This window comes from Nymphaea colorata, chromosome 12, assembly GCF_008831285.2.
Source record: "Nymphaea colorata isolate Beijing-Zhang1983 chromosome 12, ASM883128v2, whole genome shotgun sequence".
In the NCBI taxonomy this organism is placed as follows: domain Eukaryota; kingdom Viridiplantae; phylum Streptophyta; class Magnoliopsida; order Nymphaeales; family Nymphaeaceae; genus Nymphaea; species Nymphaea colorata.
The window spans coordinates 18,376,477-18,390,866 of record NC_045149.1 but is presented as its reverse complement, the minus strand read 5'-3'; the positions used below and the strand labels follow the sequence as shown (position 1 = coordinate 18,390,866).

The 14,390-nt window shown below is 39.4% G+C and overlaps 1 protein-coding gene across 1 annotated transcript; it reads right to left on the bottom strand.

Moving 5' to 3' along the window:
- Positions 1 to 295: 295 nt before the first annotated feature.
- Positions 296 to 12,016, bottom strand: LOC116265183 (ABC transporter C family member 5). Its single transcript, XM_031645730.2, has 11 exons — positions 9,044 to 12,016; positions 8,599 to 8,919; positions 8,384 to 8,470; positions 7,148 to 7,831; positions 6,856 to 7,020; positions 4,969 to 5,263; positions 4,376 to 4,590; positions 2,913 to 3,218; positions 2,768 to 2,831; positions 1,674 to 1,913; positions 296 to 825 (listed from the first exon to the last, which is right to left on the bottom strand). The coding sequence occupies exons 1-11, from the start codon at positions 11,153 to 11,155 to the stop codon at positions 713 to 715; spliced, it is 4,602 nt and encodes a 1,533-aa protein (XP_031501590.1). The 5' UTR covers positions 11,156 to 12,016; the 3' UTR covers positions 296 to 712.
- Positions 12,017 to 14,390: the final 2,374 nt, after the last annotated feature.

The window sequence follows — 14,390 nt, the reverse complement described above, 5'->3', positions numbered from 1 at the left end:
CGCAAGGCAACCGCAGATGCGATGGCAGGATAAACTAATTAAGCCGTATCATCGAATTAAAATAAACGGACAAAGTTTGATAAAAGCAAGCTTCTACTTGAACTTTAGTAGAGGACCCAATTTGACCACCCTGAACCCCAGTTCAACGCAACGCCACCCTGACCAGGACATAGCAAGAGCCAAGTTGGGTGTCCATCAGGCTGGTCTGGCTTGCTCTGGGGCAGGTTGGCCAGACATCAGTACCTACCCTTCACCAGACATTTGCATGATAATTCGGGAAAATGAATGACAGTGATGGTTTTAACTACTTTCATGATAGCAATTTGCCTTTTCTAAACGATGTTCGCTTCCATGGGCACGGCAGCATGCGCCAAACAAGGGACTCATCTCACTCCCTGTAAACTAGATGACATTATTGTGGATTTGCCTTTTATGGGCGCAGTACTAAGAGTCTTAATCACATATAGACACAACTCTCTTTATGCGAGAGAATGGCGCCCATTCATCCAAGGAAAATTGAGAATGGTGCGCCAAATCCACCTCAGCTGCCTCCTCTGTGCAAGGCAGGTGAGTGCTCTCTGTACAGAATGCGATCTTCCATTCCATTCTTCCGTGCTAGCTTTCGCCGTCTGCTGGTAGATTCCAGTTGCAACATGAAGCACATGTGCGTATTTCAATCCGTTGCATTGGTTTCACAGGCATGTCGAACAATTCAAGCATCTGAGACACTACTTGATCGCGCAGAATACTCGGAGACTAGCTTGAAAAACATCGTTGACTTGTCTTCCAACAGCCGCAACGGGCTGTCAAATTCTGCAATTTTACCTGAAACATGGAATTTAAGGTGTGTTTAGTTGAGAAGTGCTTTTAGATGAACCAGAGCAAGCTTTACTTGTTGACATACTGTTTTCCTAAAGAAGATGGTAGTTCAATTGACAAATTTAATCGGAAAATGCTCTAGTGATGTTTAAAATATGATGCAAAAACATTTAGGGAATTTTAGATGTTCCAGAAAAGTTGAAACACAAGAAAGCAATTCAAAAATGACCGAGTAAGAAAAACATGGATGATGTATCATTATAAGCTCAATCCCCTCGAAATAAAAGGAAAAATACAACACTCATAATAGTGGGCTCACGCAATAAGTGGTAATGTAATGTTTGCACTCTTGAAAATCTAAAGGACTTCTGCAACCAACAACAAGATTCGTTTAAGCAGCAGAAAAAGTATCCAGCTTTACGGGTTACCGATGCCCTGTGGAAAGTAAGGAGCTCTAAAAGGCACAGTAGAAAGAACAAGTATTTCAAAATGAGGAAAGCAGGGTCAGATAAAAAGAGATACTCCAAAAGTGTAAACATCGTCTCCTCAGCATCTTCAAGCTGCGGAAAAATATGATGTTTTCAAACCTTATCTAGGTCAAACAGTCAGATCGATCAAAACTAAAACTGTCAGGTGGCTCTAAATTCCTCCCTGCCCTTCCCTCGAAGTTTTACCTCAAACGTTAAGAACTATGAGAAAAACATAAGATCCAGAGTCAGAATCTTTAATGGTTTCAGTGATAAAAAGATCTCACCTAATATAAACAAATAATAGCAACTAATCATTCAAATGCTTTCAGAGTGCTTGTACCAATCCAGTAAGTGCTGTTACATAATTTAGAGAGATGTGCTTACCGTCACTAAGAACCAGAACCAGATCACTGTCAATCACTGTTGGGATACGATGTGCAATAGTTAACACGGTGCATTCTCTGAATTCTGTTCGAATAATCTTCTGAATCAAATTATCAGTTGCTGTGTCAACAGATGCTGTTGCCTCATCAAGCACTAAAATTCTTGCCTGTTTCAGCAAAGCTCTGCCCAATGACACGAGTTGTCTTTGTCCAACACTCCAGTTGTCCCCATTCTCCAAAACTGTGTTCCCCAGATACACAAAGCCATTAGTCAAGCACGAAAAGAATCAAGGGCACCTTCCTACACAGATAAACAAGCATATAACATGCCCTATCAAAAAAATGCTACGGAGGTGGATGGCAATGGACAAGCACCCAGAACTACTACTGTAGGTAGAGATATTCTAAGCATTTTGTAGAACCTTTCTACACAGTAAAATTCAATCACTGGAGAACTCAGAAAAGTATACAAGCCCACTCATTAACACTAGACATATAAGGTCCGTTTATGAACAAAAAATTTGTTCTAGGAAATGAAGTTGAACTTGACACGATGGAAGAGAAAGAAAAACTTTCTATGGTTTACATGCATGCATGAACTTCCACAGATACATGTCCATAGTGGATGCACGTTCAACCCTAGATATTTCAGATCTTAACATATACAACCCAAAAAGAAATTATCAGGTTATTACTTCTGAATTTATGCTTTCTTCTAACTGTTTCCAAAGGAAAGAGCTAGCCATCGTCCACAAGAATCTTTATCTTTTTATAACAGCAAGCATACAAGCCGGAGGGAGCCATAAATGGCATCATCTACCCTCTTGTAGCAGAAAAGGCTCGACCTTTTTCTCTTGCTTGCCTGCTGCCATGCATGACTTTTCATGCCCCATCTAGTTAAATGAGAACACCTTATATGCCAGTCATTACTGGAAAAACGAAGCACACTAACTTGCACCAATACCTTGACCATTAAAAGGTTAAGTTTCAAACCTAGTCTGCTTTCTTCTTGGAAATTCAGCAAACAATTCCCGGTGCTCAGTAGAATAATAACAAGCATACATATGTGCATTTGACCAAGCATGTCACAAGTACCTGGACAGTCAAGTTTTTGTTCTTTCTGACGGATCACATCACCAAGCTGAGACTTGTCTAAAGCCTGCACTTAAAATAACAATAGCATGAGATCATCAACCTTCTCCAATGCAATTTATTAAACTGAGAACAGACCAAACTTCACCTGCCATATTTGGTAGTCAGTGTGCTCATCAAGTGGATCAAGGTTTCCCCTAATGGTTCCTTCAAACAAAGTTGGATCTTGAGGAATAATGCTAAGACGTGAACGGAGATCGTGCAGGCCTATTGTGCAAATGTCAATGCCATCTATGATAATCCGTCCTTCTACTGGTTCGATCAAACGAAATAATGCCTGTATCATGGTAGATTTGCCGCTCCCTGTACGACCAACTACTCCAATTTTTTTCCCCCCAGGAAATGTGCAACTTATCCCATGAAGGACCATTGGAAGACTTTCCTTGTACCGAACCTTTCAGAGAAAACAAAGAGGCAAGACTTCAGCAACCAAAAGAAGATTAACATACACCGGAAACACCGTATGGAAAGTTGTGATCAAGTTGAGAAACAAACACAGCAATAAAAAAAATTTGAGTTAGAAAGTTAGAAAGAACATAGATAAAGTTCAAAATTTCAGACTAGAATAGCTAAACCACTAATGCTTGTCTGACTGGCATAGCTTGAAGGCACAGGAGGCACTTAATATCATCTATTACCATTAAATCTGAGATGGCACAACTATTCAGACATTTCATCCAAAATCATGTTAGCCACTGGATTTAAAAAGACAACTGGCCATGACTAAAGGAAAAATTCGTAGGGCATATATCAAAAATGCTACTTCTAAGTAATTAGTAAGGCATAAATGACAAACTAGACCATTTTATCAGTCCAACAATATTGTCAAGTGCCTGTTATCTGTTAGCACAAACTCGTGCATGATCTATTACTGTCAAAAACAAGTACTTCCCACAAATTCTTATATTTCCACCACCTACTAATGGGTAGGTGGTCTCCAAATATACTTGTGCGCATGCACCCACTACGATCTAAAGTGCAAAAGAAGACATGAAAATGAACCAAAGCATGATTAACCTACACATGATGTGCATGCACATATGCACACATACCCCAAAGGCCCAACCAACCAAACAATCTATACAGGGTTTTAGTGTAATAGAATGATGTTCATGGCCTTAATGTTGTATTTGGTACAGTTTGTTCAGAGCTCCTGATTTTAGATGAGATCATAACAAGCAAACACCAGTAGCTTGGAAGTGGAGGTAGCGTACTTGCAAAATGCAATTACCCAGTTAATGAAACACTAGCGAGTTACAAAGTCTGCACGAGCTCCCCAGTAGATCATCATGCATTGCTCATAGATCATGATTGGACATGCACTGGAGGATATTTCTTTGCATTTTCCCCACAAAACCTGAAGAATTCTGATCGATACTACAGGGACTTTAAATTACCAATGCTTTACACTTTTACAGCATACACTAAAACTATACCCATGTCAAAGTTACAACCTTCTAGTACTCATGTACAAAGCAAAAACATGGGATCATCTAAAACAACGTGAAAGGTCAGGACTGAGAAAACAAAACAAATATTCAAAATTAATACCTTCAGATCAATGAGGTCGATTGTCCCCTTGTCAGGCCAGAACGATGGAGGCCGACAATCCTCAATAATGGGCGGTGCTTCAGCAGGAATTCGGCAATATTGGTGAATCCGTTCAATAGAAATAATCTTATTCTCCAATTTACAAAAGCTTAAAATCCATCTTGAAAGGCGTGCGTTGAGATTAAGACCATACGTCACTGCAAGTCCTGCCATGCCTGCACAGAGAAAACCAAGCACAGAAAGAAAAATGTGTCAATATGCATCTTCTCAATAGAAGGCAAAAAGCATTAATCCAAGGAACATTTCAACTCCATTGTCAACATTTCAAGAAAGTTTCATTTTGCAATTATATAAGAATTTGAAATAATCAAATAGCAGCCTAGAGGACATGGAGCAGGAAAATAGTGCAAATTTTAAACCCTTGTGTCAAATTTTTGTAGCAGTATGCCAATATAGATACGTGTTTACTGCAAGAAAGGGCGAAAGGAAAAAATATATTTTCTCTTTCAGTTGAAAAAAGGGGAAAGTAACCTTTTCATGAAGATGATAAAAATACACCCTCATTAATGCATAAAGGAAAAAGAAACCCTTACTTGGATCAATACTTCCATGTGGGAAGCTTACAAGAAGAGCCATGCAAAATGCAAAAACAAAAGTTGATAGCAACTCCATCCGCAAGCAAAGCCATTCAATGGCAGCAACACTGCAAAAAAATGGACGAGCAAAACAATCAAGGAGGTTCAAGTTCCGCTTCATGAATCTCTTTTCTTGCCCAAATCCTCTAATGGTAGCAGCTCCGGCAATTGACTCAGCAAATAGATGAATGACAGGAGACTTTTGTATGCTAACAAGACGAACTAATTCCCTCGACGAAGCCATATAGTATTTCTGCAGAAGCGCAAGAAAAAATTAGGATGTATCTTGAGAAGTTAACATTCAGAAAGTGTATCAACTGGTCACTGCGAATGTATGTATGCAAATTCACATATTCACGCCATGTCAGCACTATCATCTGGAAATATGTACCGACATAGTCTGCATACAACATCTAAAGTGTCACATGGTAGTAAGTATCACTCTCCAAAGACACCAAGGATGACACTGATATGCAAGCATATTGATTTGCTCAAATAGGCCTAAAGGAAGCATAAATGTTTTAAAATTTCAAGAGTAATTTTTAAGCTAAAAGATTGACACTTACTATAACTTGCATCATCTTAATATGATAGAATCATGCAACATACATAAACAACATAAACCACTATCCTTTTACCTTCTAAAAGTTCACCAAAATCATTTCAATAAAAGAACTCCGCTCTTTTTTCTTCTTATCTTGGGACCTTAATTTACTAAAGAAATCTCTAATAAGTTAATAACAATATTTGATACAATTAAGGAATTTTGAAAAGGTTTAAGGAATGTCATCACAAGATAAAAATTGACCAACACATTTTTTTCTAGTTTATCTTCAAATCAATAGATAAAACACAATATTTTAAATGTTCTTGCTTTTTACATGATAACCCAGCCAAAGGCTGACCCTAATGTCTGGTCTAACAACTTCCAACATCCCCTTCAGCCAGCATTTTTTTGTAGCCAAAAAGGCTGTGAACCAGGATACAAGGTGATATGAAACTCTGCACGACTATTCCCAATCCACTCCCACACTTGGGGCATTTAGCCTTGTTTTCCATTCTTAAGAATAACTTTTACAATGAATGTAAAAAGTTTTCGAATTATTGAAAAAGGAGAACATATAAGATTCTGCATAAATACTAAATAGAGAAAGAAAATAAAATGTTGCATAAATGTCAAAAAAAATGTACTCTCCACCTTATGATGTCCAACCTTTTCTCTGATAATAATATTTTAATGTTCCAGCATGCCTTTGAACTCCTGTTTATCATTTATCTGACAGAGCTTTATAACTTGAAAATTCCACATTTTAGAAGCAACATTTATAATTGTTAAGGTCAAATAGAACAATGATTAAATAAATGATTGATCTTCCCAGTGCCAGTCCTGCTTTCTACCCCAAAAAAGATGAGGATACAACGATCCTTCAGTTTGGATCAAAATGAACAGCCCCCTCATGGAGTTTCCATGTGTAGAGAAAGGGACGTCCTGCTTCCCACATGCAACAAATTTAATTCGTTGACAGTCTCATGTCCTTTTCCTGTCCATGAACAGTTAATTACTCATGAACATCTATGCTGAGGTGGAAAAATGTCAAATGTTCAGCCTAGATCTAGGTCGAAATGACAAAAAATAGCATCTTTGTGCATAGTGCAACACATGATTCAGAAATATCAAGATCAGGCATCCAGTTCCCCTTGCTATCAATCATATTCTACAAATTTTACAAGCTCCCAGATGTTCACTGACATTATGCGCATGTCAATGGCCTTATGTGTTTCAGGTTCAGGGCATGAATATTTAGGACACATACAATATGAAGAAGCATGCAGATAATTGAATACCTGCATCCATAGGCAAGCTGTTGCCATAGGGACAAACAGAAGCAGGACTTGCCAAGTCACTTTGGACATGACACCAACTATGCCGAGAAGTTGTATCGTTGTGGATGCAAAGCCACCAAGTCTGAAAGGAATATCCAGATCAACAACACTTTGGTCCACAGATACCTGTCAATTTATATATAACTTGCAAAAGTGAAAACTATGATCCAAAGAAGAACATTCAATTGTTAAATCTCATAAAATTAGACTATCAAAAATTCCTTGTGCTTAAAAATGAAAGTAGACAGCTTACCCGGTTCAAGATACGGCCAGCTGGAGTGGAATCAAAGAAAGACATCGGTGCTCGAAATATACTTATAAGCATTTTTAGAAACAACTTCTGTGCAGCAGCCAGACCAAAGGTAGCAACAAGCACTGCCCTTAAAAAAACAAACAAGGAGCTTCCAAAAGCAAGGGACATGTAAACAATGAGGAGAACTGTGCTGCTTGTCCTGGGCTTATCTCCTACAGTCTGTGGATTTGCCCATGCCATCCACCAATTGCCTGCAATTTGGAGTACTTGAAATGCTGTTTGGGCAAGGATGATCAATGGTATTAGTGCACCTTTATACGCTGCAGCCATATATGACAAGTAAACTTTTAGACTAACTCTTCCTCTCTCTCTTTCTTCTTCCTGAACAAGCTGCTTCTTCCTCAAGCGTTTCGCTTTCTTCTTTTCTTTGATGGCTTTCTTTTCAGAAGGGCCATTCTCCGAAGTTTGATTTTGCAAAGAATCAAGATTGCTTGGCATAGATTGAGAATCTTGGTCCTGTTCCTGATCTTGTGTTGTTTCATCAGGATCAGGCCCAGTAGATTCTGGAATATCAAGAGATTCAATTGCTTCATTGTGTGCAGAAACTAAGACATCAAAATCAGTTCCCGCTTGCAAAAGGTCCTCATATTTTCCTGCCTGTATAATCTGGCCCTCTTTAAGAACCTGGATTGGATGCATAAGAAGCAAAATTTTACATAACATGATTAATGATAAACAATGCAAATTCATATGCACCACATTGACATGTAAAGATGATTGAATTTTGACCACATGATCGCAGGTGAAGATCATGGTTAACGTTAGAATATGTCATATGTTAGTTGCACCATTGGCAGTTCCCTACTTCCACTGGTGAACTTGAACAGAAAAAGAAGTAACATAATTTGCAAAGAACAACAAATGCATACAATCCGGCAAGAAGTTTGGACATTTGAATGAACAGAAGCTGAAAATGTGAAGCTTAAATGATGATAACATGAAATAATCAACAAACCAAGTCCACAATTACAAGAGAGAGAGAGAGAGAGAGAAAAGACACCCTGGGCCAGTATCTAACCCCATACTACTAACGTAAACTTATTTTATTAGGCTATATGTAAATAAGGATAATGAAATAGTCATCAAACCAAGTTTACAATTACAGAAAGAAAAAGAAACAAATTACCCTTGGCTAGAACTAAAGTGTTGAGCAAGTAGCAAGTTGATGATACATACCAATATTAGATCAGCAGATGGCAGGAACTCAACTTGATGAGTAACATAGATCACAGTCTTTAATGCTAATGCTGACAATATGTACTCCTGAGGAATATACAACATAGCATTAGAAAGAAATTTCCAGTCAGAACATTTAAAGAATGCCAACTTTCCTAGCTGAATTATTAAAACAAAAATGACAAAACACATATTGTCAACATATTCATACTAGCCTTGAACAACTCCGATCCTGTATGTGCATCAACTGCACTGAAGGGATCATCCAGTAAATATATGTCTGCATCTTGATAAAGTGCTCTTGCGAGTTGCACTCTTTGCTTCTGTCCACCACTGAGGTTTATGCCTCTATCACCAATTATAGTCTGATCTCCATGTGCAAGTAGTTCCAAGTCCTTTTTCAGGGCGCAAGCATGAAGAACATTCTTGTATCTAGGCTTGTCCAGTGGAGTACCGAAAAGGATGTTCTCCTCTATGTTTCCAGATTGGATCCAGGCTGACTGAGAAACATAAGCTACTGAACCACTAACCCGGACCTGTACCATAGGAGAAACGGGAGCAAAAAATGTTTGAGAAACAATAGATTCTTGATAGAAGATGAAAACATGGAATCTTATAGCACCCTATAGGAGGAGAAAATAAGAAAGACCTTGTACATACTTCACCAGAAATTTTAGGCATCTCTCCAAGGATGCAAGAAAGGAAGCTTGATTTCCCAGAGCCAACCATGCCACAGACTGCTACCCTCATTCCCTTCTCTACTTTCACCTGTATACCTGACAATGTTGGCTTAGAAGAGGATGGGTCCCAGCAAAACTCGCCGTCTCGGATTTCTATTGATATGTCAGTGAGCGCTTTTGGAATTTTCGTTGTAGCATCTTCTTGTAGCTCCTCCTCTAGCAAGAAACCTGAAATTCGATCTAGAGACACCTTTGTTTGTGCCATCATTGAGACCAAGTCTGGAAAGTTCCTGAGAGGTTCCTGAAGGATGCGGAAAGTAGCAAGTGCAGATAGCACCCCTCCTGCTGTAAGCTGGCCACCCAACATGATCGATGTTGCAAAGGTGACAACAGCAACAAAAATAGGGGAACCCCAAAAGATGAATGTAACAAGAGCCTGTGAATAAAGAGCTTTCTGAAGCCATGTAAACTCAACCTTCCTCATTTCTTCAAGAATTGCCCGGTACCGCTCCTCCCAGGCCTGCAACTTAAGGATTCTCATATTCCTTAGGTACTCCGAAGTTTTCCTCATGCGGTCATCTTTGGCGGCCATCATATTATCCTGATAATTTTCTTGCATCTTTGCCAAGGGAACAGTGACAAGAATGGAGACTATGGTAGCAACAAGGGTGGCAACAGATGCAAGGCCGACATTCTTGTATAAAATTGCCAGTGCAAGTATAATCTGCAGAGGTAGCATCCAGATATCATGCAGATACCATGAATAGTCACCTATCCTTTGCACATCTACTGCCATGTAATTCACTATCTCTCCACTGGTATGAGTCTGTCTCGCTGTACTGGAAAGCCTAAGTCCTTTGCGGTACACCATGGCTGTGAGAGCAGACCTCACATGCATTCCCAAGATATCAACTCCAAGATACCACTGTCTTGTGGTTATGGTCTCTATAAGTTTAGCCAAGAAAAATATTGATGCAAGAATGTATCCCTCATGTGGGAATGCTATGATTCCTCCCAGGTAGTCCACGAAGTAACTGATCATGTAAGGCCCAACATAAGAAACAAAAGTATTGATACCTGCAAACACAGCATTGCAGGCAGCCTCCCTCCAAAACGACCTGAAGATCGCCAACGCCAAGGAGGGCTGCTTCAAAGAGTCCTCGGACTTCAGCCTCTCCCAGTTGGTTTTCAACGTCTTATAAGATGTTTTAGTACGATCCTTGCGAGCTAAAAGAGGAATATCCTTGAGCTCAAGAGGCCTCTTTGCACCTATTGACAGAAGTGGATTCAGCCATGACAGGGTGGCCAAGCTGAACAAACCAGCTTCCTCATAAGGCGTGACCTTCAAACAGCCGGATTCCTCACTCAACAGTGGCTCTTGCAAATCGGAGCTCATTAACCGAATGCCAGAATCTCCACGGCATGCAACGAAACAGAGGAATGCAAGCGATGGGGTGGCGCCGATGTTCGCCAAAACATGCGAATTCAACCTCAACGACCCATCAATTAAACCCCTAGCGTCCAAGTAAACAGTGCAACAGGCAATAAGGAATGACAAGACCCACCACAAGCGGACCAAAATCGGGAGTCTTTCCGAACCCCTTAACTTACAGTGGAATACAGAGAAGCTCATGACGGACCATGCAAGAGCCTGAACACAGGGCAACGACAAAGTCGACCGGTCGCCGGAATTCTTATTCGGGCTTGCCGCCTCGAAAGCAATCACCAACAATTGCAGAACAAGAAGGTATCCACAACACAAGAGAGCGATACGAAACGAATTACCTATCTCAATCTTCCGCGATCCCTCATTACCATCACCAGGGCTCAAATCTGCGGCTCGCTGCTTCCAGAAGGGGACACGGCCAACACAGGTTAGGATCTGGCGGGCAGAAATGGAGAAGAGAAGCAACACCAATAACACCAGGTGGATCGAAACGGAGATCCTTTCCATAAGGGGCAGGTTTTGGAAGAAAACAAACATAGTGTCATCGTCAGAGAACAAACCGAGATTAGGCAATGCAGCAGCAGAAGCGAGAGAGAAGAAGGAGCCGACCAGACTTAACGAACCCAACAAACCCAGATACCCCATTTCTCTCGAACAAAACTAGGACGATGGGATTCCTCTACAGACTTATACAGACTCTCCTCAAGCGAATTAAACACTAGTGTGCACATATATCACCAGATGTTGGATAGCAGAGAAAGAGACAACAGACGCAGAAAGAAGGCGTGAAATTTGGCGACCATGAAGCAAGCCTGATAAGTTAGAGGCCTTCTACATGGGGAGTCTCCATGGACACCTTGCAGAAGGTAGCGATATACACATGGACAAACCCATGACAGCGCCTCTTGTTTTTTTCTCTCTTTCCTCCAAACAGACTGAGCGGTACAGGACAATGGCAATATGACTAGACAGACAATTAAAAAAGGGGCAAAAGGGAGGCTGCACTGAGGAGAGAGAAGGGAAAATACGCAGAGCCGGCACCGACTATCGAGGTGCTGCAGATTTTTGCAAAATGCCGACTCTTCCCTTCGGCTATTCTGAGGGAGTAGACGAAAAGACAAAGATGGTTCTCCTCAGAATCCAGAAATAACAAATGCGGATGTTGTTGAATTTTTTTACCCGGAAGATGAGAAACCGGAAGTGGGTCTTTATGCAAGAGATTGCTGGTTAGCCTGGTTTATTCAAGAATAGAAAAAGGGGTTGCGCTTCAAATGAAACTGGGATACTAAGAAATGGGAATCACCTTCTTCCTTGTGCAGTTCAACAACAGAAAGTGGTACAGACTTTCACGTAGTACGTGGGCAGGCAAAATGGGAGAGAACCCCTTTCCATTGAATTTTGTACATGAATTGAACTCAGTGGGACTCAAACTGAAAGCCTTTTTTGGTGGCTCAGTGGCTCTGACCAGGAAACCACAGCATGAACTTGCTGCCTTTATTATTAATTTATAGGACGTTCATGTGCACGCTGTCCGACGGCAAATGGTATAAGAGAATATAAGAAGTTGAAGATGTTCAGTTGATGTCTCGGAATGTTTTTTTCAGAGATAATATATTCTATGGGTGCATTTACCACAGGTCCTTTAATGTTCAGCCTCTTTTGTTTATTCATTTTATTTTCACACTTTTATATAGTTTTTAACTAGTAACGACTTTATTTTTATATTTATTGGCTACCCTTTTGGGGAAGGAGTTTGGTGGAGGTTGGGTGATGTCATGGATGATTAGGAACCATGGCATCCTGCTATCTGTCCAGTGTTCGGTTCAAGTGTCATCCACTACTCCACCCTTATCTTAGGTGAAGTAGTCAAATTCTCTTTCTAGCCCCTGGTACGGTCAAACAATCTCTCTCTCTCTCTCTCATATTTGTATAGTTCACACTGGAATATTCAAAATGAAAATTATTGCAAAAGAGAAACCAAGGATTGAAAGTCGGCTCATCTTTAATGCAGATGTAACATGCAGGGAGAATCAGCATCAATAATCTGTCCAAAAGACATGGGCCATGGACGCCAGTAGGCTAAAAGCGAGGGAGCGAATTAAATTCATCTCTCCGTTGAGGATTAAGATGAATAAAGAATTATTATGAATCATGGTTTGGTAGTGCCTTTTACCAAAATGAGAAGTGGTTTATGTGTGTGAAATCAAATTTTCAGTAGAGCATTGGCAGCATTACCTGCAAAAGTTTCGGCAAAGCAAAATTGCTGCCTACCATTGAAGACACTTGCAGCACAAAGCCAAAACAGGATCCATTTCGAAGAGATGATCCGGGAATATTACTTTGGGCGATCCCAATGGTGTGGAAGATCGATCTAGACAGTTACTGTCAAGAACAAATTCCCAGCAACTAGAACTCTATTTTCTAAGGAGTCCATTTTTGTCATCTAAGGAAGCATATACTTGTGTGCTTCTTCCTGATTTTTGTTGGAAAGCTTGTTCCAACAAAAGCATCGGAATTGCAGAGAAGATATCCGATGGTACAGAAAAGAGTTTATGCTTTAAAGTGAATCCACAGTATCCACTGTCTCCTTTTAGAGTGGGGGCTTTGTCTTGGCTTACAGATTTCCTCTTATCCATTTGGGTTGTGGGTATCAGTCGAATCATGTGATGTGCCAAAATTATTTTCCTTATTTTTCTCAGGTTTTAGGAAGTCACTGCAGCCTATGTTCCATTCATGTTTATCTTTCACCCAAACAGATTTAATGTTTTTCACTCAATTATGAACATAATTATCATACATCTCTTACGTATATGTATATTATTAAATTATGTTGTTAAAATGCCATCCAGATTTTTTGCCACTTCAAAAAGTTTTCACTAATTACAATTATAAGAAACACAAAAAAATAGATCTGTACAAATTTTACGAAATGAGTTTATTTAACAGTTTCAAACGTGCAACTCATAAAATTTTATTTAGTAATCAAAATCCCACTTTCCTCCTTATCTTTTAAGATTATAGACTTTGAGTTATCTGTTTTTCTTGTTTGTTTGGTAACTTCACTCACTTGATTATTTTTCATCTGATCATGAAGTACCTTTATTTGCATTATATATATATATATATATATATATAGAGAGAGAGAGAGAGAGTGCGAGTGAATTTGATAAATGTAACTTTGGAATTGGTTTTTTTGCCTCTATTTTTTCATTTTTTCACTTACTTTTCTTTGTTCTTTTTATTTACATACATTTATTTTTTCTTTGTTAAAATAAGTGGATCATAATATGGAAGATGAACATATATATACATATACTTGAGAACTTATAGATCTCATGGATGACAGAGTGGAGGTTCTGGACTTTATCAAATTGTATGGTTTCAGTCCTCTATTTCCCTGTTTGTTTATTGAGACGGTTTGTAATTGTTTCATAAATTTTGATGAAACACTTTTTAAAGGGTGTATTTTATAATCTGTCCCAATTTATTGGTCATGCTGTTACATATCATTCTCTTTACCAAACAGACCATCAAGAGACTGAGTTGTGCAAATGATTTAAAAAAAAAAAAAAAAAACATCATACTGTTTTCTTTTTATAAAACAGGAACTTTGGAAATTATGTAAATCCTATCAAATCATCTGTCCCATTGTGCGACTCTTGGCCCTCTTTAATTGGTTTGAGAGTCCAATCCCATAACCTGGTAAACAAACCTGTTTGGCAATTGCCATGTTCTTTCCACGCGGATTTTGAAACTGAAGAACAGCCATTTCCCCAACACAATCGCAATCTAGATCTCAACACCAGACAACAAAATAAAGTAAAAAGAAAAAAGGAAAATCCTACTACTCAAGCAAGTTTGTTTCCTAAATTACTGAGAA

Coding starts and splice junctions, on each gene's coding strand:
- LOC116265183 (XM_031645730.2), bottom strand. CDS start 11,155: ATGGGGTATCTGGGTTTGTTGGGTTCGTTAAGTCTGGTCGGCTCCTTC. Junction 8,920..9,043: donor TGCCTAAAATTTCTGGTGAA/GTATGTACAAGG, acceptor CCTATGGTACAG/GTCCGGGTTAGTGGTTCAGT. Junction 8,471..8,598: donor CAGGATCGGAGTTGTTCAAG/GCTAGTATGAAT, acceptor TATATTCCTCAG/GAGTACATATTGTCAGCATT.